The sequence below is a fragment of the Cladosporium halotolerans genome (assembly GCF_011745625.1).
Source record: "Cladosporium halotolerans strain TM138-S3 chromosome Unknown Sca2, whole genome shotgun sequence".
NCBI lineage: Eukaryota > Fungi > Ascomycota > Dothideomycetes > Cladosporiales > Cladosporiaceae > Cladosporium > Cladosporium halotolerans.
This window is the reverse complement of record NW_027191453.1, coordinates 457,136-477,586: the sequence shown is the minus strand read 5'-3', so window position 1 is coordinate 477,586 and position 20,451 is coordinate 457,136. Positions and strand designations below refer to the sequence as shown.

The window sequence follows — 20,451 nt, the reverse complement described above, 5'->3', positions numbered from 1 at the left end:
CTATGTGCATGCTTCCACACTGACCAGCAGCGCCTCGTCCCTCACTGTACACAGAATCCATTCTGGATGCAGTTTGAAAATCCACCTCTTCCCTCCCCATTCTATCACCTCACACACCCGATCAGCTCAATGCAAGCCTGCAACTCGCGCTGCATCTCCGCAACCTGCGCCCTCAACTCCACATTCTCGCCCCTCAGCCTCTCCATCATCGTCCACGCCGACCCATCGCTACCCAGTCGCTTGTTCATCGCCGACACGCTGTTGCGCAGATTCGACGAGTGTGTCGGCGCATGCTGATGCCGCGGCTTCGTAGGCGTTATGGGCGCGGGCGACGAGAGCACGGCCTTCTGCATGACCGGGTCCATGGGATCCTGCGACCATTGGCCTTCGGCGTCGCGGTCCATGTCGGACTCGAAACCAGAATCGGACGCGTCGGTGCTGCCTGCCGAGGCGCGCTTGCGGCGGCGCGGTGTAGTCTCGTCGTCGGTCGTGTCGTCGGCGCTGGCAGATGGGGGCGGCGGCGCGAGCTTGAATGATCGCGAGATCTTGCGCGCTTCCTTCTCGCGAGCCTCTTGGTGCCGGAAGCGCTCTTCGGACAGCTGCGAGGCGAGCTCTTGCATGGCTTTCTCTTGCTCCTGGGCGCGGCGACCCATGTCTTCCAGTTGCAGCTTGAGATGACGCGAGCGGATCTCGGCCTCCTCGACCTCTTCGCGCTGGACTTCGATCTCCGGCTGCATGGTAGCGATGTAATCGACCTTCTCCTTGTATGCAGACTGCATCTTCTGGAGCAGGGTTGTGGCATTGACGAGAAGGTCATTGAAGGCGTGGGGTGTGAGTTCGTCGGTCTGGCCGTTGGGGAACAGCGAAGCCATGATGTTCATGTTCACAATGTCGTCTTGTGCGACGGCCGGTGATTGCGGAACCGAGGGCGACGCGACCTTGCGTCCAAACCAACTTGTCTTCTGCCTCTCGGGTGTCTGGGGCAGCATGCTAGCTCTCTTCCTCGGACGCTCGGTCAGACCGCTACGGTATTCCATGGGAAACTCCATCTCTTCTTTCTCTCTGTTAGGGCTAGACGGCGGAATGCCTAGCCTAACCGGCGCGGATTCGCCGTTGAAGAGATCGCCAAAGAGTCTGTTCGAAGACTGGTTGTGTGAGGTCTGCGGTCGTGGGTCTGCCGGTGAAGATTGACTCGGGGCGCTTGGGCTGAGTCTAGGTACGAACGCGGCCAAGGACCTTGCGCGAGAGTGTAGAACAGTCTTCGATCTCGAGAGGGCTGCAGCGGTGGGTTGTGCGTTTTGAATAGACGACAGCAAGCGCGCTCCAATTGCCGGTCTTTCTGGTGTGTATGCTTTGTCAGGGGGAGCTAAGGCGGTGAGGGCGGTGTTTTCGGTGGAATTGGCGTCGTCGTCGAGAAGTCCTTGGGCTCCGTTGTATCCGGTGGAAATGTTCGAGAGGCTGCGGCGGTGGGATGGGAAGTCGGAAACGAGTCGAATGCTGGATTGGTCCGGAGTCGCTGCAGGTGAGTGCGTTGAAGTGGAACCCAGCGCTGACATGCTGTCCTATAGATATGGCTTGTGCTTGCTTCGAGGCTGAAATTTGGTAAAGGCTGGACTGAGGGCTGGAGTCTCAGAAGGGCCTCGCTGATGACCGTGGGATGTCTCAGAAGCAGATCCCCTCTATCTTCTGGAGATTCCAACGGGCAACGGTCTGAGACAGAAGCTTGAAGCGCGGCCAGCTACTGGACGTGATCGAGAGATTGGAAGGCTGGGAAGCTCTTTCTAAGAGAAAGCTGCCGACTTGTCTCGCGGTACACCCTCTCGTACGCTGGCCGACTTGTTGTGGCGGTTGGATCTGCGAAATGTCTTGCTGTTTGCGCGTGCGAATATAAGGCCGCACTTCCGCCCTGCAAAGTTGAGCTGACGATCGATCGACACAAGCCTTGTTTTGGTGACTGCAGCGGAGCCGCGTCGTTACAGGAACCAGAGCTTAAAAAGTATACTGGACGTTGTGGACGGAAGATGCAGAGATCTGTGAAGACGACAGTATGAACAGCGACGAGAGTGAATATACAAGGAAGATGATGCCGCGAGGCCTCGCCGGGACGCTCGTGCTCGTGCTCGTGCGTGCACACATGTCCCCTGCCACCCATGGGCCGCTGCTGCCACGCGACAAGTGTGGCTGGGACGCCAAACCCAAAATTCCGGTCCAGCAATTTACGTGAGGCACCCCACGTCATCAAAATCGATCTCAGGACCATGGGCAGATATTGTAGATGTGTTTTGAGATGAGTCGCTCCGTAGAAGATAGCAGTGCACACAATGGGTTGTAGATACGCAGTTCGGAGCCTCTCGTGGCCGGCCTCTCGACAGAGGAAACCTTCAAACACCTCCGACGATTCAAATCTCTCTCCCAGCCCCAGTGGGGTTCCATCTTCACTAATTCTGCCACGCATCAAACATACTTTGCTATCTTCTAGTACGTGATTAGCGGTCTCATACTCGGCCTGGAGGCCTTGCTCCCATTTAGGCAACCGCATATTCCCATCTGCTGGGTAACGCCCGTTGCTCCCAGCTGTGGCGTCTCTCTCTTTCGGGTCCACCGCCGCTATCGGTTCGTCTTGAGGTCTCTGCTTTCTTCAGTAGGTCATGATGGTAAACTATCCTAATCGAAAGGAATGATGGTAAACTATCCTAATCGAAAGGATCGATTTGGTGAAAGGCTCCTATCAAGCTACCAACCTTGCAATTCTTGGTCGCGGGACCAGGCTCGGCGAATAGGTAGTTCCATGCTGGAGGCCGCAGTCTCCCGCGTGCCGTACTGTGAGTTGGGAGCTTTCGTGCGTGTCGAAGCACGCTGGCACAACCCTTTGCCCATGTATCGTTACAGGCTCTCCCAGTTCAAATCACAGGTCTCAACAGTAGAAGGGATGGGATGGTATCGGAAGGAAAGAAGGCAAGGCCGCAGATCATGGGGTTGGAATCAACTGAGCTAAGCATGTGTCCTCCATGAAGTCCAGCAATGGAGAAGAAACAGTCACGTCGTGATGCGCAGCGGCGGCATGCATGGGTATTGAGTGTGGATGGACACAACGGCGACATTATGGGAAGTGACACGGCTGACGGTTTCAAATGATTTTCTCTCTCGTAGCTGCATACAAGGTGCAGCGCTCGTGAATACACGGCAAGGACCTCCTCGCTCGTACCAAAGGGTGAAAAGCTCAGCGCTTCACCAGAATCAAACAGTCAAAAAAGAGCTTTGTCCCAGCCTCTCAATTCTTTTCAACCAAAAAACGCCAACCCTTGTCGTTAAACGCCCGTCGCCTGGTGCGCCGATGCTGCTGCATACTGTACACGGATTCTCCCACACGCGCTGCCCGGATTTGCTCGCAACAGTAGACAAAAGGAGAAAGTCTTACCTCATACGAGCCTTCTGGCCCGACTTGCTTCCTCCCATAATCGGTTTCGGGGTCGGCTTGCTGGCCGACTTGCTGTGCGGTGCCGGCAGAACATTAACAATCTCAGCCTCACTATCCTCGGCAGACGATTCCTACTCGCTGTCGGTGTCGGCCTTGGCCTGAGACTTGCGCTTCTCTTTCTTCTCTTTCTTCTCCTTCTTGCTCTTCTTGCGCTCCGCCTTCTCCTCGGCGGTCTCGCCCTCGTGCTTGCGCTTCTTCTTCTTGTCACCATCGGCCGCCTCGATGTTGGTCGGCGGCACAGCGGGAGCGTCGGCCATTTCAGCCTGAGTGGGGAGCTCGGGGCCTTTGCCAAGGTGACCTTCCTTGGAGGGAGCGGCCTCGATGGCACCGCCCTCGCTCTGCGGCTCGTTGCGAAGGTTGTCGGCAGAAGTGGCGGCAAGAGGCTCGTTGAAGTCCTTGTATTCCTTCTTCCAAGAAGCCGGAGTAGCCTCGTTGGCGCGGCCGTACTTGTCAAGCTTGCCGGACTCCTTCATCTGCTTCTTGGTGGTGGCGGTCGGGCCGAGACCCCAGCGGCGCGGGTAGAGGTCACGCTCCATAATACAGCGCTTGACCTTAGCGACAACACCGTGATCGCAAGAAGACATCTCGACGGTGGACATCTGAGCGATACCAATGGCAATAGCCTCGCCCTTGGTGGTGATCAAAACAACCTCCTCGTAGACGTCAATGCCGGCCTCATAGCGGAGCAGACCAGGAAGCATGAGCTTGGCACCGTAGCAGACGGCGTTGACGGCGCTGTCCTTGACTACGACACGCTTGTAGCCAGTGAGGAGCGACTCAAGAGGGGAGATGACGGTGCGGAGAGCGGACTCGTCGAGCTGGTTATCCATGATCCACTGAGCGTCGAGAACGTCGTGGAGAGTGGCCATGCCGTTCTTCTCGTCCATGGCACCGGAGCGAACACGGCGAAGCTCCTGCATGTGACCGCCAACGCCAAGGAGGAGGCCGAGGTGGACGCAGAGGGTACGGATGTAGGTACCAGCCTCGCAAGAGACGTGGAAGACAGCGAGCTGACGGTCGTTGTCGAACTCGAGGAGCTTGTTAGAGTAGACCGAACGGATACGGAGCTGCCTCTTGACGGCAGAAATAAGCGGCGGGCGCTGGAAGAGAGCACCGTTCAGGGTCTCGAGGGCACGCGCCAGCTGAGCCTCGCCACCTGGGAGCTTGCCGTGGAGACGGAGAACAGCGACATATTCCTTTCCTGCGCCCTGCTGGCTCTTCACGAGGCGGGTAGCGCGGTCGATGCAAACGATCAGGCAACCAGTGACCTTGGGATCGAGAGTACCAGAGTGACCCGTGCGCTCAACACGGAGCATGCGCTTGAGCCATGCGACGACTTCGTGGGAGGACGGGTTGGAGGGTTTGTCGAGGTTGATGACACCAGAGGAGATGTAGTTCTTGAGGTCGCGGCGAAGAGGGTTGCTGCCAGCAGGAATCGGAGTGAAGTGGCCCGTACGGACATTGACTGCGGTCGCTTGTAAGCTCTATTCTCAATGGTAATGTAGGTCAAGGAAGACTGTTGCGCGAGCCTTGCGACAGTGCAGTCTTCCCTATAACCAATCAATGTAGGGACATACGTTGATCCCAGTTCTTCAAAAGAAGAGGCCATTCGGCGTAGTTGATGTTGGATGCAGCAGCAACAGCCTCCGGCTTGATGACGAACTCGTCGTCTGCCTTTTTGACAAGCGCCATTGTCGAAATATTTGCGCAGAGTGTTGGACTGGATGCAGGTGAGCTTCGCGTCTTGAGGCGCACTGGAAATTTCCTCGAGGTAGAAGAAGGAATTCGACGGCGGCGCCCCGAGCTTCTGCGGGCCGACCCTTGCCGCCGACAGAATTCCCGCGCGAAGTGGCTGGCTCGCTGGCATCGCGAGCGTCGATGAAGCAGGGCGAAGGGAGCCCTTGGAGGTTAGATCTCTGGCATAGTGTATTATTATTTGGCCCAGGAAACCACAACATTGAAAGCGTGTCAGAACAGCAAAGGATCAACGCAAAAATTACATGCTGCCGCTTGTACAATTGGGCCCTCAGTGCCGTGTCTAAGCTTACTATGGACATGAGCTACCTTATACACTGCAGATGGTGCCTCTGACCAATAGAACGATGTCTAATTCGCCATCGCTGAAGCGATAGACGTTCCTATATCAAGAAGCACAAGTGCTCTCCATGCCCGTGCTCTCCCTATCCTAATCCGAAAAGTATCCAAATGAACGACAGCCTGGGTATCAGTTTGCGCGGGCCCCTTGGCTGCTCCTTGAGCGCCTGCCCACCGGTTGACGCCATACTCCGATTGATGACCAGAAAAAAAAAGAGCTCTGTCCGAGCTAGTAGATGTGCAGCCACCAGACCGGAGCTTCAATCTGTCACAGAGAGCGAACACAGTGTCAACCACTTTCCGGACTTGAAAGCAGATCCCGCTGCTGTAGATCTACTCCTGTGGTCACTTCGCCTCGTCCACGCTCTGCTCACTGTTGCCTGAGACGCTGCGGGCGAATAGGGAGCGGCGGGTCGAATCGCCACCATTTCTGTCACGTATCAGCATCGATGTGTACGCGAGAGTGCAACCTTCTTTAGGGTTTCTGATCGCCTCATACGGTAAAGGCGGAAGGAACTCACTGCTTGTTGATCTGCCTCTGCTTGAACGACGAGAGCTTCTGGCTGGCGGGGCTCATGATGGCGTCGGAAGGGCTGACGAAATGTGGGTTGCTGTAGCACAATTAGCATCGATGCATGCTAAGATTAATCATCTGCGTCCGGTGAAGCTGTGTCGCATAGAATTCCCATCTATAGGAGCAGTGTATATCTCGCGAGCACGCTTCGTCGTCCGGCGCATCAAACGTACTTCTTGTCCGCTGCGCCCTTCTTCTCGAGCACCTGCTTGTGCTGCTGCGCATCTTGCATCTGATTTTCTTGTCCAACGGCAGCCGCGACAGTCTCCGAAGATTGGAAAGGGTTCGACATCGTCGGTGCGTTCGGGTCGCGTGTGAAGAGTGCTGGCATTGGCTCTCGATTGGGCGGTGTCGAAGGTTGCTTTGCGTGCGTTTATGCTGTGTTGCTGGGTTTTGTTTTTATTTTCTGCGGTGTGCGCTGTGCAGTATTTTCGCAATGTAGTGAGCGCTTCGAGATGGTTGCGCGTGGATCTTATGTGCCTGGAGGGATCTGCAGATGGCTCGTCCTCGGATGTTTCTTCAAAGAGGTGTGTTTGGGGCTGGTTGACGGGGCAACATTGCGCCTATGACTTCGCGGCGGGGAGGAAGCAGGCAAACGATCGATCCATGATGGCATCATATGACCGGGTCTTCGTTGGACCATGGCATCTAGTGAAACAGAAATGACGATTGACAATTTTCCGAGCTACTGCGGTTCCATTGGCGAAAGAGTAAGGTGTTCTCTGGGCGATCTATATTGGTTGCGCTGACGCTGTTTGTGTACTTTGGTAGCCGCCTGTATGGGCGATTGTAGTAGAACGTGTTTGGAAAGTTGCTGCGATTGGTGACTACAATCATGAATCCATTGTCCAGGAAGAAATCATGATTTCTCATGCTACTGTTTATAATCTTTGCGAGGTTGTAGAGTCGTGCGTCCAAACGTCGATCTAAGACCGATGAGCTGCATTACATCCCAAATTTCTCCATCGCGAAAGTCACGACACCATGAGCAGATAAGTAGAGTACTTACACCAGGGCCCGATAAAGACCATAAAATTCGGCTGAAGTATTTGGCTGACTCGAGTCTCCCATCAACGACTACAAGTCTCCAGATTATGTCGACAGGAAGGCATCAGACTCCCAAAAATGCAACCCCAACCCTAACCCTGAATACACCGAGCTCGCTTGATGCAGCCCTCGAGCGCGCACTTTGTCAATGCATCACGAGAGCAGAAACAGCCAGACGGTCTAGTGATGCCATCGGTACTCCTATAGCTATGTCCGAGAGCAATCGACGATCCTCTACTGTCCAGAGAGTCATGACAAGTGAAAGTGGGAGTGGACGAAAGATTAGCAACAAAATTACGAAGTGCATTTGCAGGTTGCTCAAATCTAATCAAGACACGTGCGAAAGCACATTACAGTAAGACCAAAACAAACGGCAGGGCTGTTGGTATCCAGGATTAAGCAGCAGAAGCGTAACAGAGCATCGACAGAAAAGCCACCCCAAAAGAAAGGAAGCCAAGTATATCGAAATGCGCCGTAAGGCCAGACGGGAGCCCCAGACTCGTAGACCATGATTTTGCGAGGCCCACGAGATGATCACTGTCGCCCGCTCCTCGCATCCCAGAAAAATGAAAAGCTGCCGTGGCAGCTGGAGAAATGGGTCGGCTCTCTACACACACGCCTGTGTGCACCGCCCCGATTATGCCCTGTACCCGCACCGGTGCCGAGCATATGGTTTGCTTCTAGGCACGATCCCATTGATCAAAATCCCAGTTCTCGACGCCGTAAACTCTTCATCGTTTTCCTCGTTGTTTCTTTTGATCGTCGTTACATTGCGTTCACACGCATTCCACCCGCGAGAGCCATGGAGTCGCCGCTCATGTGCTGGCCGTTGACACTGAATTTGGCCATAGTCAACTCGTCATCCATTAAACCCATACCGATACCTGAATCGTCAAGATCCGTCTCTTGCTGTAGTTGTGATGATGGCTGTGACATCGGCTGCGGCATGAAAAAAGCCTGACCATCCTGTGGGGGAGGCTGGGGGTTCAGCACCGGCATTGCCGAGTGAGGACGGCTTGGTGCTTCGAACGAAGCGTTGCGCTGAAGGTGAGCAGGAAACATCGGGTTCCCGGCCTGGAGTTGGTTGCTAGATTCCGGCGCAATACTGCCCATGCGGCTTGCACTGCGGCTTCCACTCATGCTGTTGCGGCTGAGTGTGGCATCCATAGTAGGCGATTGCTGCATGCTGTGCCTGGCGACTGAGTCGTTCGCTGCCTCTGGCTCAAGAAAGCCGCCCATCTCGGCTAACCAGAGGGACATTTCGTCAACGAAGATCTTCAGTACCCACCAGTGCCCATAACTTTGTCCGTTCATAATGGTGATATCTCTCAGGGCCGCGGTACCAACACCAGAGATGCAGTGCAGAAGCAGTCTGGCTTCAGCGTTCGGGAAGCGAGAGGGCAAAGAGGAGATGAAGGATGACCACCGATCAAGGATCGTCTCAGTCGAAACGTTAGACGGACCGGAGTTTGGTCGTGTCATCTGACCCTGCAGGTAGGAGGCGAAAGAGCCATTCTCTTCGAAGTTGTATGCCTGGAAGCCATAAGGATCATCCTGATAAGCGGGTGCTTGCAGAGGCTCCAGCAGGCTGCGCATCTCAGTAGTGAGGATCTTGTATGCCTCTTCGTAACCACAGTCTGGGAGCTCAGCTTCCATGACGCGTTTTGGGTTGACCTTAGTCAACCATTCAAACCACATTTGCTCTCTGTTCTGGTCAATGGTCAAGAGATTTGCAGCAGCATGCGCGGACTGATTGACCCTGATGAGACGGTGAAGCAGCGAAGCGAAAATGGCGGCTGGCTTCAGTTTAGCCTCGAGCACATGCGCTGGCTGTGAGCTGAATGTCTTCGCGATGTGACCATGAAGGTTGGCTGAGATGTTGGAAAGAATGTTGATTACGACCACAGGCGCAGCTTGCAGTGTCAGTCGGCTCACGAAGCGTACCATGGTTCGATACATGACCAGATCGCATTGTTGTATCCAAGGGGCGATGTTTGCGTGCGTGAAGAGCTTTTGTACCGGCACGGTCAAAGTACCATGGAATGAGGTGTAAAGACGGAAGAACTGCTTCTCCTTGCAGAACCGAATGCTGTCGATAAGTGACGTGCAATGCGTGCGATAAAGTGCTGACAAAGCCTCCGCGGTGTCCACGTCGGTGCGGGGAGGTAGGTATGGGTGAATCGACGGTAAGCTGACTGGTTCATTCTCCGTGAAAGGAGGAAGATTGCTCGACGGAAAGCGTAGCGTGTGGTTGTACGACAACGATTCAACAGTGCCCTGCTGCATGCCTCGTGTATCTGGCCAGGCGAATGCACGACCTTGCGAGGGAGGTCCTCGGGGTGTTGGCGGCATGGTAGGTTGTGTGTCGAAGCTGGAATCACCGGTAGGGAAAGCGGCCGTGTCGGCGGGGAGACGAGGCATGGTGTTGAAGTCAATCTGCTGAGTACTTGCAGATTCGCTTCTTCGAAGGCGGCTCTCGACAGCTGGGATACTGCTGCCATTCCACGCTGCAGATGTCTGCGCTGTAGGCTCTTCTTCGAGGGCGAGATCGACGTAGTGATACTTGCTCTCTCCGCGCACGCCTAGGCGGCGCGTCTGAATGCCCGGGAAGATGACGCGGACGAGCTTGCCAAACGACGCTGGGTTGAGCGGAACGACACGCTCAGTACCGCAGCGTGTAGCGTACTGTGAATATACTCGATTGCGTGGCACAGAGGTCTTCGCAGGTTTGCACACTGCCCGAAGCCTTGGCAAAGTCAGCACGTAAACAAACAAACGATCGACCCCACCAAATGTTTCCGGAAAACTTACCAGAGCATAGCAAAGAGTTGCTTCGTCTTCTCTGCCATAGGAGTTCGCTCTTTTTGAATCACCTCTTGCGCTACCTCGGGAAGCGGCCTTCCCTCGTTGCGAGACAGCATCTCCCGCAGCTCCTTGTCGTTGGTCGCAGTGACTGCCGACCCCTTCCGCCTTTTCTCGTCCGGGGCTTCTAGAGAAGACTGCATTGGCATGGAGCCTACGCGCACGTGGTTGGGGAACTGCATGTCTTGCATAAAGGGAGAGTCCTGGGGGCCGTATCCTCCAGGCATCGGGAAGGAGACGCTGTGCGCGTGTTGATGACCCATATGTTGAGGCTGCGGCACGAACTGCGGCGCCACGTTGGGATCCATGCTGGCATATTGTAAGAGAGCGGCTTCGGGGCCTTGCATGTAGATATTTTGTGCAGGTTGCGCATCTTGTTGCGCCTCGCGAGTTGACACCGCACTTGTCGTAGAGGCTCGCGAGTCGGGGCGCTGAGGTCCTGAAAGTGAAGTGTGTGATCGATGCCGTGCAGCCATATTCATGGTGATCGAGGTTAACGAAAGGATGTCGGGTGCTTCGGCGAGCTGGGCGGACTGTGTACGTCTCATGTCAACATTGCCATTCTCCTTACACAGCGTCGTTGCTGGGATACCCGGTCTGCGAGGAGGATTCCCGTACCTATCCAAGACAGTGATGCTACAGGTTAGTATGCTCCAGGAAGTCGCCGGCCAGACGTGAAGGCCTTCAGCCAGTATCGGGTGCGCAGTATGCGTGTTGACGACAAGGTGACGGTCGAGGCCAGAAGGGCTATTTGATAGCACGCTTGTTTTCTAAACAGACAACATGGTCGTGCGCAAGAGGTCTCACACGGATTGCGCTCGCATTGACGGCACGGGCGCGACTAGTCTCACCCAGCGTAATTGGGATGGAGTTGTTCACGGTTTGTTTTGGAAACAGAAGCCCGGAGCAACGGCGCGGGAAGGCGGGCGGGCGCGGTCCGCCTCCCATCACGTGATTTGATGTCATGCTGGGAGCATACATCTCATTTCCCCCGCCGAAGCATGGACGTGGTCGGGAGGAGGGCAGCCCGGTGAGGATACTGCAGGCGACGTGTGTAGTAGTCGAGTAGAGCTGTCTATGTATGTTTCCGCAGAAAGTTGAGGGTACGGTGCGTCGAGATCGCCTTATCTCGTCTTCATCCTTGCAGCCACACCAGCTACGCAACCCGGGCCAGGCCTGCTTGCTTCTCCAAGCTGAGCTGCTTGCCAAGCCTCTGAACAACCCACCACGTCACGCACGGCCGCTTGCTCCTCTCTCTAATCGCAATTACCGTACCTCCCCTCTAACATTCGGCACCTCACTTCGGCGGAACAGTTCCACTTCTTCAAGACCCATACCTAATCCAACACCAAACCCTCGATCGCAAATATGAGCGCCCAAGGCGGTTCCATCCAGGACAAGGGTAGGCCCCCCGCTATCAGCAGCAGCTGCCCCAACGCTCTGCTGTCATGGCCATACTGACCAGCCCATGCAGCACAGTTCCACCTGTCCCAGCTCGACAAGGAGCTTTCCAAGTACCCGCAGCTGCAGCAGTTCGAGCAGCAGACCAACGTTCCCAAGGTCTACGTCGTTCTCGGTCTCGGCACCCTCTACTTCTTCCTCGTCTTCTTCAACATTGCCGGAGAGTTCCTCGTCAACACCGCTGGTTTCATTATTCCGGCCTACTACTCTCTCCAGGCTCTCTTCACCTCCAAGTCGAGCGATGATACCCAGTGGCTGACCGTAAGTGGATTTTTCGACTCCATGAACCGAGTCGCGGATTTGCGGTGAGCAGCGGGTCACTGACTTGGCGCAAACAGTACTGGGTCACCTACGCCTTCCTCACTGTGGTTGAGTCTGCGATCAACGCCGTCTACTGGTTCCCCTTCTACTACGTCTTCAAGTTTGTGCTTGTCCTCTGGATGGCACTTCCCCAGACTGGGTAACTATCACCATATTCTCAGAATCAGCGCCAGGCTAGCACTGACAGTCTCGACAGTGGTGCCCAGATCATCTTCCGCTCTCTTCTCCAGCCGCTTTTCGCGCGCTTCTTCGATAACAGTGGGGCCTCCACCTCCAGCAAACTCCGTAGCCAGGCTGACGCGGCTACAGGCAAGAGCCAGTAAATGCTGCATGACAACCGAACAGCATGAACGCGCCATGGCGTAGCAACAACGAGACAACGAACATACTGCGCGATGGACGAGCAACGAGTGATTACGATCAACATGGACACTTCGCGTCCCAAGATGACTACGGGGACGACAATTGTGAATTACCTCTGCAGCTGGCAGACATGACGGAGAAATGGTGTGTTTGGCTGCGACGGATAAGCTTTGCTTTACTGTCTACATGATTTGGTTTCTTGAGACGAGGGATTAAGTGCAAGATGCTGGTAGCAGCAATCTATGTTACGGGATAGAGTTTGCGAGAATGGTATACGAATTGTTCCATTCTGCCCGATCATGATCCCCGGTGAAGCTAAGTCGGGTTTGCGGCACTCACACACAACGCATCCTGATCACGTTAGCAGTGCATGGATATCTTCCGCATAAAGACTTACGTTGTGCGATTCCATCCTCTGAGCGAATCGACCATTATCTCTCGGAAGTCTCCGGTCATGGCTCGTCTCTTTCTGCAGAGTACCAGCAAAGCAAGGTGATCTCATGTGCGGCGTATCCGGTGAATTCAGGAATACCACGACATGCTTCAATTGCTCATCAATCAATCTCCTTCTCCGACTCCAAACTCCTCCATCACAGCCACAACTCGACAGTCGCGCTTGTCAGCAATCAAGCCCATCAATCCCTGGCCGATATCTTTGACTTCGTTATACTTGTGAAGCAGTGCGATGTGATTTTTGATCAGTTGATTCGAGCTTTTGAGGGCCGAGCTCAGGACCTCGTCATCAGCCACTGGCTCCCCTGCAGTATTCGAAACGGGCAGAGGATGGCCTGAGGGCAATTTAGATTGAGCGGCGAGCTGGAGGCGTTGGGTTTTGAGCTCTGAAAGCGTTTGCTCTAAGGTCGCTCTTCGTGCTTCTAAGGCTGCGAGGCGGGGGTTGGCGGGCTTATCATCTGATTCGTTTGATTGATTGTTTGGCGTTGGTTTCGGTGCCTCGACACCGTCAGAGGAAGGTGGCGCCGCCGCCGGATCTGATAGCATGGGCGAGGCTTGCGATTGAGAAGACATATCGATGTGCAGTCAGTGAATCGGCGTCTGATCAATTTAGCCTTGTCTCTTCCGGCAGTGTTTTCTGGGCTTCGTGTTTCACATGCAGCATGTACAAGGTAGTGTCTGCCGATCGATCGCGTCGCGTTCAAAGCGACGAGGGAAGCGTCGTCAGCCAATCGCCGCTGACCGGATTGACCGGCAGCCTCAGGGTCTTGCCTAGAGTACCTACTCGCAATACTCAAGTCTGACCCGTTCGCCTCCCTACCTACTCAACAGCAGAAGTGGCAAGCATGGTCATGGCTACATTCAGAAGCAGACCGGCACTTGTCTCGCTCGCGCTGGTCTCGTTACTCGCGCCATGCGTCCTTTCCCATGGCGGCCACGAGGCGATTCCTGAAGGCGAGGCCATCTCCGAAGATCCCATGGACAGCACCTTGTGGGCTCACATCCTCCTGCAATCGCTGGCATGGGGCATCATCTTCCCCACTGGCATGGTCCTTGGTCTAGTGAGATCACGATGGCACGTTCCGACACAGATACTGGGCACCGCAATCGCCGTTCTTGGATACTTTCTGGGACATCTTCACAAGGGCAGACAATTCGCTTACAGCGCACATGCTGGTTTCGCAAACTGGTTGATGCTCTTACTCATCGTCCAGATAGTGCTTGGCGTCTACTTGAGGTCGCATTTGGAGAAAGGGTTCCTTGGAAAGATCAGACCATACCAGGTGAAGGCGCATGCGATCCTAGGAGGCGTCATCCCGGTGGCGGCTTGGGTACAGATGCTCTTTGGCGGCATTGCAAGCCAAGGATTTTGTCGTGGAGACCATGTTGGACAGTGTGCGGCCCATTTCATCATGGGATCTGCCTTTGTCGCGTACGGTATCGTTCTTACGATCCTACTCCTCAACGGACAGCAACTGCTGAAGAGAAGCGGAAGGAGTCAAGAGTTTTGGGACAGCCTGGTCATCAGCGTTTGGGGCTGCGTAAACACCTTCACTGAGCACAGATGGGGTGGGCCATGGGTCGCAAACGACCTTCAGCATACTAGCATGGGCATCATCTGGTGGGCGGCCGGCTTGGTCGGTATTTGGCTGTCTCGCGACCGTCAGGGCCGACCACGGCGTAACCTCATCCCTGGCATTGTAATTATGCTCACTGGTTGGGGCATGAGTGGACACCCTCAGAGCCTCGAACTCAGCACACATGTTCACGCGGTCTTCGGATATGCCCTCATGGGCGCCGGTCTGACCAGGATTATTGAAATCAGCTTCGTCTTGAAGGATAAGACAACGCTCTCCGTTACTCCAGACGGCCAAAATGACGACGAGATCAACAGCTTCCAGTACCTGCCACCTTTCTTGCTCTACGCCAGTGGCTTCCTTTTCATGGGAGCGACCGAGGAGCAGATGCAGCTACTAAGTGACCACCACGTCACGCACGTTTCTTACATTCTGATCCTTTTCAGTGTTAGCTTCCTGCTGTTCCTCTGTAAGTACCTTCCATGACGCCCACATTCAAGCGATAGTCACTAACAGAAACAGTCGTTCTGATGCTCATCCATCTTTACTCCGCACACGTCCAGCCGGCAGTGCCTCCCAAGAGAGACGAAGAGCGATCCAACACGAACGGCCACGCAGTCATGCCAAACACGATGGACCGACAAGCTGCCGACGCGCAAGAATTTGAGCTTGAGGGCTTGATGAGTGACGACGACGACGCAGAGACTGCTGCCAAGCAGGGTAACGGGAGGTTAAGGTGATGGCACCTCATGTCTATGTCCTGTTTTCGGCATTTTTTGATAGATTGTTCTGTGTGCGATCAAACTATAGCAAACAAGTGATACCCTGTCTTTGTTTCGACAATCACTGTTCTGTCCCGATTTACGTCTCACAGCTCTCACTCGGGCTGTTGTTCGACCGATGAGCGACTGGTAGCGACTGGTTGGAGCAGCCTTGTTTGAAGCATCTTCTTTCCCAACTTTACTCATTCACAAAAGCCTCGCAGTGTTCTTGCATAGCGCTTCTCTAGTTTGTTTGTACTTGCACTGGAGCCTTCAAAAGTAGTCGCGCTAAGATCAGGGCTCAACACGTCATGGAAGCTTCGTTGGCCTGGCGTGGGCTTCAAGTTGCATTTTGTCGAACACCGACGATGAAGTGACCTCACACTCGCAAGAATTTGATATGTTGGCATTGGGACAACACTCATTCAGTTCTTACTTTTAAATTTTGATTCCCCGTGTTTGATCGAGTTCTCAGGACCGCACGTTGATTTGACGCTCGCGAGGCCCAGCCACTTTATCAACAATCAATCGAGCGGAGAAGCGACGATGGCAATGTCAAATGACACTACAAATGGCACTGATGGTTCCAATGGCACCGAGGGCAAGAAATATGCCTACACCACTCTCATAACCAGAGGTAGCTACCTCGCCGGCGTCATCATCCTCGCGCACACACTGCGCAAACACGGCTCCCGCCACCCTCTGATCGTATTCTACACGTCGGGCGTGTCAGATTCCGCCGTCCGGGCTCTCGAGTTGGAACAGAAAAATCTCAACCTCATCCTTCAAAAAGTCGACCTCCTACTCCCGCCCGCACACATCAAAACCTGGCTGATCGCAGAGCGCTTCACCGATACCTGGACCAAACTCCGCGTCTTCGAGGTCTTCGGCTACGATGCCGTATGTTACTTAGACGCCGACATGGCGATCTTCAACCGCAACATGGACTGCATCTTCGAGCATGAGGCCGGTCTGCCGAGCGACTGGATCGCGGCCAACCACGCTTGCGTCTGCAACAAGGAACGCGATCCCTGGGCGCCGGACGATTGGCGCGAGGAGAACTGCGGCTTTACACCTCTGGAGCATCCGCAGGCGTTGACTGAGCCAACGCAGGTCACGCCGGAGTCTAGGCCGACTTACCACCTGCTGAACTCGGGCATGTTCCTCTACCACCCGTCGAAGGAACTTTGGGCACAGATGCTCGAGTTCTTCAGTACGACGGACAAGCTGTCGACATTCAAGTTTCCCGACCAGGACTTTCTGGCAGAGTTCTTTCGGAACAGGTGGCAGAGCTTAGGCTGGCAGTTCAACGCGCTGAAGACGATGCGCTACTGGCATCCGAAGATGTGGAGGGATGACGAGGTTATCTGCTTGCACTACATCGTCGACAAGCCGTGGGCCGGGCGAGTGCGGGAGGATGGCACGGCGGGCTACAAGGGCAACGACGGAGAGACTCATCGGTGGTGGTGGAACGAGTGGGAGGGGTATGTAAGGGAGAGGAAGGCGAAGGGTGAAGATGAGGTTTTGGGTCTACTGAAGAAGTACGTTGCGAGTGCGAAGGGCGATGATGGAGAGCAAGATCCCGACATGCTCGCTATCGGCACTGGTGCGCAGAAGTTTGCGAACAACGAAAAGCCTGAAGACGAGGCATAAGAAGTACTATGCTCAAAGATATCAAGCTTGGTCTGGCACATGCCATGCTTAGGTAAGCATGGTTCCTAGAGGGGGCCTTCGGGACTGCCAAACACTCAGCAACAGAATGGCGAGGTATTGTGATGGAAATTCTGCTTGCATAGAAAAGACCATGTTCATAACTAGGACGATGACGACGATGAATGGAAATGCACTTTCACGTCCATTTGCCTTTTTCGGCTGCGGTGTCAACTGCGGCGATGACAAAGCCTTTGTTCATGAGTGTGACTCCTCCTATGTGAGACGCCTGTAATAAAGACTCCTGTTTCGTATCCATGTCCACGAATCCAGGCCGCTCATCGTCCCCCGCTCGCTCAGTAGTCTAATCTCAATCAATCAAACCGACCGTTGTGGAAAGATGGGCAAGAAATCCGGCAAAGGTGGTCCGCAGGCTGACCCCAGCGTGAAGCGGCAGTCCGCCGAGATCGACGCCGCGATCTGCAAGTCTCCTGCAGGTCCCTTGATTTCCAAAAAGAAGCGCCGTGCAAACAAGAACAAATTGGCGCTCGCTGCGTCTGAGGTGGAAGACACGGTGCAGCAACCCGAGCAGGAGGTTCTCTACGTGAGTCGCGGTCTTCCGACTCCCTCACCCACTCCAATGTCAGTCGGCCGCGCCATTCCCTTGCTCGTGTGCAGCGTCGGGAATCCTGGCACTCACTACGCGAACACGCTGCATAGTGCTGGACATATCGTGCTCAAGAAGCTGTCGGACCGCCTTGGATACCAACAATGGGAAAAGAGCCGCCCTCACGGTAACGGGCTTATCAGCCGACAGCGTGAGTTAAGCGGCAGCGACTGGACACTATGGCAGAGCACCTCTCTCATGAACATATCCGGGAAAGGCGTGAAAGCCGCGCACAATGTGTGGTCGCAAGACAAGCCAGACGGCGAGGGCAAACTTGTCGTAGTTCATGACGAACTGGAAAAGCCGTTCGGCTTTGTCAATCTGAACATCAGACAGGGCGCGAGCGCAAAGGGACACAACGGGTTAAAGAGCATCCTGTCTACAATCGACAACGTGCCTTTTGTGCGAATTGGTATTGGCATTGGCAGGCCTGTCAGCCGGGAGAGCAAGGATGTCGCCGACTATGTAATGCGCAAAACGACACCGGCGCAGAAGGACGCCCTTGACGCGTGCGTGGAGGAAGTCATCATGAAATTGAAAGAGCTCGAGCAAGGGTGAGCCCCTCATGAGCAAAGCGAAATAATTTTACGCTGCATTGGTCGGACTCAAGATTGCTCTTCAGCGGGAGAGGGGGAGAAAAGCTTATTAATAGAGACAACCGGACTCTGGCTGGCCCTGGCGAGGAAAGCCCGTTGCTCTAAGCCCAGAGGGCGTTCTGGACACCCCGGTTAAGCCTTCTGACCAAAGACCTCTTTTCCTAGGCACGGGACTGAGAAAGCGTATCCGCAATCTCGCTGGCTCTAGAGGACAGTCCACCAGTGACTCGCACTACCCTAGACCTGTCAGCAAAGCATCTCATCGGGGCGTAAATGCCCTGTAGAGTTTCCTGAAGATCTGAATGATCGAACCCAGCCCAGGCTTGCTGCACGTGTACTGCGGCGGTCTCATGTTGAGTGACCTTCCGAAGATATCCACCAGAGCTCTGAGTAGCTCTCACTCCAAACGCTGTCTCTTTCTCTCCCTAGGTTCTGCTTCTCACACGTCAATGCGATGGAGAATCGGCTGCTGCACATGCAGGTTCTGTATCACTCCTCTTCGTTGACATTGGTGGCTGCCAGCCCCATTACCCCTTTCTGCTCTCAACCTTTGGTCGCAACCGTCGAACGGCCTCACCCACAGACGAGTTATTCCATCGATATCCGACCGATATACAGAATTCAATGTAGTGATCCATTTTCATCTCAGGTAATATTCCAACCGCCGTTCTCCCTCGACGTGTGTCCGCGACCTTTTTCCAACCCTGGACTTTTTCTTCACATTCACGCCTACACCGTCAGTATGGTGCGCACAGTACACGTTGGCCTTTTGGGCCTTCTGGCTCTCCTGAAATGCACCTCTGCCATCAAGATCGATCCTCCGGAGCCGGAACGCAAGTATCCTGAGAGCTGCGTGGCAGATGACAAAGTGTATCGGACCGGACATACCTTCCGCATACGCGATGCCAACTACCTCGTTATGTGCGACAGGGGTAACACAGGTTCTGAAATCGCCACTCACAAGATCTCTCGAGGTGGCTTTGCGGCTTGCGTCGACCACTGCGAGCGTAGAGAGGACTGCGACGGCTTCCTGTTCGATGGCGACAGGCAAGCCGGCATTTGCTACTTGAAGGGCAATATTGGGTCCTACACTAAGACCGAGGGTTTCGTTACTTGCTCCAAGGACCCCGATGGCAACGGAGAAAAGCCCTTGCCTCTTGATGGCTCTCCTGCCGGTACTGCAGAGGGCCCTGTCACCAGGAAAACCTCGTCCACCTCCGGTCCAGCTCGCGCTCCTTCGTCTAATCCAGTACCTCTTCGGTCCTCGCTGACGTCTTCGTCTGGTCCTGCCCCTCCTGGCCGTTCCACCACCTCGACGACTTCGCCATCCAAGCTTCCTCCTTGGTCCCCTATGCCTCCTTCTTCCTCATCAACCCCCGCTCCTCCTCGGTCGTCTCCCCACTCAAGCACATCAACTCCGTCATCTAAACTTCCTCCTTGGTCTCCTTTGCACTCTCCCTCATCGACCTTCACAACCTCCACGTATGCCACCCCTATTACAACATCAACTATCTCATCTGATCCTGCCCCTCCTACCGCTCCTACCTCCAAAACATCGGACTTGCAGACCTTTGAGTCGACACCTACACCAGGTCCTGTCAGCCAATGTCAGCAAGCCGTCAATGCATACGGAGAGATCTATCGTGGTGGCAATGGCTCTGCGTATCAGTTCACTTGTGGAATTGATCATTACGGTGGCGATCTTCCCCACGTTGGATCTGACACTTTCCTTGGATGCGTGGACGCCTGCGACCAGAACCCAGACTGTATCGGTTATGCTTACACTGCTGGAAACTGCTGGCTCAAGAGATATCTGAGGCCTAGTCAGCTCAATCCTAATGTGGATTTCGCTCTGAACTTGGAGAGACTTAAGAACGTTAAGCCAGAGCCTCCTACTACCTCAATGTCGGTCCCTACGACCACACCGACTCCAGCAACCGGATCCTGTCCCATTCTTGCCGCCGGAAACACGACTTCTGCCATAGTCAACACCAATGGCATGCGCTACAACATAGAGTGTGGCACTGACCGCAACGGTGGAGATCTCGTCAGAGCTGATGGAAGGAATTTCTTGGAATGCAGCGTAATCTGCGACGCGACCGACAAATGCATCGGCTTCGCATGGGTGGGCGGCAACGGACCTGGAAACTGCTATCTCAAATCCACAGTCACCAACAGCGGGTCTGACCCCAATGTGGACTATGCTTACAAGGACGCCCCGACCAAGCTCCCTCCAACCAGTGTTTCTTCGTTGTCGGCTACCGATCGCTTATCTACAAGCCTCTCGATGCCGGTACTTACAAGCAGCAAAGCTCCCGAGCCAACCTATCCGCCTCGTCCCACCTCAACCGAGTCAAAGGTTCCCATGCCAAATCCGAGCACGGTCTCGCCACCCAAGGTCAGCACAAGCTCTATTCGCACGGAAACCGACTACGTCAGCAAGACCTACACTCAAACACAATGGGTGGGCAGCACTGCAAACGGCGGATCAAAGACAATATCAAAGCCAACGACGCCGGTTGCCACCAGCACTGCCCGCTCCGAGCC

General features: G+C 54.7%; 10 protein-coding genes across 10 annotated transcripts in view; 5 read left to right on the top strand and 5 right to left on the bottom strand.

The window, feature by feature from the left end:
* Positions 1-104: 104 nt before the first annotated feature.
* Positions 105-1,556, bottom strand: WHR41_00673 (uncharacterized protein; the record flags this gene model as incomplete). Its single annotated transcript, XM_069369279.1, has 1 exon — positions 105-1,556. The coding sequence occupies one exon, from the start codon at positions 1,554-1,556 to the stop codon at positions 105-107; it is 1,452 nt and encodes a 483-aa protein (XP_069233480.1).
* A 1,566-nt stretch (positions 1,557-3,122) lies between these two features.
* cbf5 (H/ACA ribonucleoprotein complex subunit cbf5) lies at positions 3,123-5,222 on the bottom strand. The gene is made up of 2 exons (XM_069369278.1): positions 5,056-5,222; positions 3,123-4,943 (listed from the first exon to the last, which is right to left on the bottom strand). Exons 1-2 carry the CDS (start codon positions 5,168-5,170, stop codon positions 3,550-3,552), a joined length of 1,509 nt encoding a protein of 502 aa, XP_069233481.1. The 5' UTR covers positions 5,171-5,222; the 3' UTR covers positions 3,123-3,549.
* Positions 5,223-5,462: 240 nt separating this feature from the next.
* WHR41_00671 (uncharacterized protein) lies at positions 5,463-6,665 on the bottom strand. The gene is made up of 3 exons (XM_069369277.1): positions 6,320-6,665; positions 6,094-6,183; positions 5,463-6,002 (listed from the first exon to the last, which is right to left on the bottom strand). The coding sequence occupies exons 1-3, from the start codon at positions 6,475-6,477 to the stop codon at positions 5,918-5,920; spliced, it is 333 nt and encodes a 110-aa protein (XP_069233478.1). The 5' UTR covers positions 6,478-6,665; the 3' UTR covers positions 5,463-5,917.
* Positions 6,666-7,475: 810 nt separating this feature from the next.
* Positions 7,476-11,049, bottom strand: WHR41_00670 (uncharacterized protein). Its single transcript, XM_069369276.1, has 3 exons — positions 10,674-11,049; positions 10,005-10,588; positions 7,476-9,939 (listed from the first exon to the last, which is right to left on the bottom strand). The coding sequence occupies exons 2-3, from the start codon at positions 10,535-10,537 to the stop codon at positions 7,959-7,961; spliced, it is 2,514 nt and encodes an 837-aa protein (XP_069233479.1). The 5' UTR covers positions 10,538-10,588; positions 10,674-11,049; the 3' UTR covers positions 7,476-7,958.
* A 57-nt stretch (positions 11,050-11,106) lies between these two features.
* Positions 11,107-12,497, top strand: yop1. Its single transcript, XM_069369275.1, has 5 exons — positions 11,107-11,457; positions 11,530-11,777; positions 11,855-11,976; positions 12,034-12,095; positions 12,147-12,497. Exons 1-5 carry the CDS (start codon positions 11,424-11,426, stop codon positions 12,158-12,160), a joined length of 480 nt encoding a protein of 159 aa, XP_069233716.1. The 5' UTR covers positions 11,107-11,423; the 3' UTR covers positions 12,161-12,497.
* A 261-nt stretch (positions 12,498-12,758) lies between these two features.
* On the bottom strand, positions 12,759-13,226 carry WHR41_00668 (uncharacterized protein; the record flags this gene model as incomplete). The annotated part of the gene is made up of 1 exon (XM_069369274.1): positions 12,759-13,226. One exon carries the CDS (start codon positions 13,224-13,226, stop codon positions 12,759-12,761), a length of 468 nt encoding a protein of 155 aa, XP_069233715.1.
* A 240-nt stretch (positions 13,227-13,466) lies between these two features.
* Positions 13,467-15,182, top strand: WHR41_00667 (uncharacterized protein). Its single transcript, XM_069369273.1, has 2 exons — positions 13,467-14,699; positions 14,753-15,182. Exons 1-2 carry the CDS (start codon positions 13,499-13,501, stop codon positions 14,968-14,970), a joined length of 1,419 nt encoding a protein of 472 aa, XP_069233706.1. The 5' UTR covers positions 13,467-13,498; the 3' UTR covers positions 14,971-15,182.
* A 355-nt stretch (positions 15,183-15,537) lies between these two features.
* WHR41_00666 (uncharacterized protein) lies at positions 15,538-16,644 on the top strand (the record flags this gene model as incomplete). The annotated part of the gene is made up of 1 exon (XM_069369272.1): positions 15,538-16,644. The coding sequence occupies one exon, from the start codon at positions 15,538-15,540 to the stop codon at positions 16,642-16,644; it is 1,107 nt and encodes a 368-aa protein (XP_069233789.1).
* A 397-nt stretch (positions 16,645-17,041) lies between these two features.
* Positions 17,042-17,866, top strand: WHR41_00665 (uncharacterized protein; the record flags this gene model as incomplete). The annotated part of the gene is made up of 1 exon (XM_069369271.1): positions 17,042-17,866. One exon carries the CDS (start codon positions 17,042-17,044, stop codon positions 17,864-17,866), a length of 825 nt encoding a protein of 274 aa, XP_069233792.1.
* Positions 17,867-18,646: 780 nt separating this feature from the next.
* The window catches only part of WHR41_00664 (uncharacterized protein), a gene marked incomplete at both ends in the record, with an annotated part of 2,553 nt that continues 748 nt past the window's right edge, over positions 18,647-20,451 (top strand). The window contains one exon of the mRNA XM_069369270.1: positions 18,647-20,451. This exon is cut by the window's right edge and continues 161 nt beyond it. Within this exon, the coding sequence (XP_069233791.1) occupies positions 18,647-20,451 (1,805 nt within the window).

Bases quoted from the DNA above. Each gene is read 5' to 3' on its own strand.
- WHR41_00670 (XM_069369276.1), bottom strand. From the start codon at position 10,537: ATGAATATGGCTGCACGGCATCGATCACACACTTCACTTTCAGGACCT. The intron at 9,940-10,004 runs GTAAGTTTTCCG...GACTTTGCCAAG, and splicing joins CAACTCTTTGCTATGCTCTG to GCTTCGGGCAGTGTGCAAAC.
- yop1 (XM_069369275.1), top strand. From the start codon at position 11,424: ATGAGCGCCCAAGGCGGTTCCATCCAGGACAAGG. The intron at 11,458-11,529 runs GTAGGCCCCCCG...CAGCCCATGCAG, and splicing joins CGGTTCCATCCAGGACAAGG to CACAGTTCCACCTGTCCCAG. The intron at 11,977-12,033 runs GTAACTATCACC...CAGTCTCGACAG, and splicing joins ATGGCACTTCCCCAGACTGG to TGGTGCCCAGATCATCTTCC.
- cbf5 (XM_069369278.1), bottom strand. From the start codon at position 5,170: ATGGCGCTTGTCAAAAAGGCAGACGACGAGTTCGTCATCAAGCCGGAG. The intron at 4,944-5,055 runs GTATGTCCCTAC...AAGCGACCGCAG, and splicing joins TTTGAAGAACTGGGATCAAC to TCAATGTCCGTACGGGCCAC.
- WHR41_00667 (XM_069369273.1), top strand. From the start codon at position 13,499: ATGGTCATGGCTACATTCAGAAGCAGACCGGCACTTGTCTCGCTCGCG. The intron at 14,700-14,752 runs GTAAGTACCTTC...TAACAGAAACAG, and splicing joins TAGCTTCCTGCTGTTCCTCT to TCGTTCTGATGCTCATCCAT.
- WHR41_00671 (XM_069369277.1), bottom strand. From the start codon at position 6,477: ATGCCAGCACTCTTCACACGCGACCCGAACGCACCGACGATGTCGAAC. The intron at 6,184-6,319 runs GTACGTTTGATG...ATTGTGCTACAG, and splicing joins AAGGGCGCAGCGGACAAGAA to CAACCCACATTTCGTCAGCC. The intron at 6,003-6,093 runs GTGAGTTCCTTC...GATACGTGACAG, and splicing joins CAGAGGCAGATCAACAAGCA to AAATGGTGGCGATTCGACCC.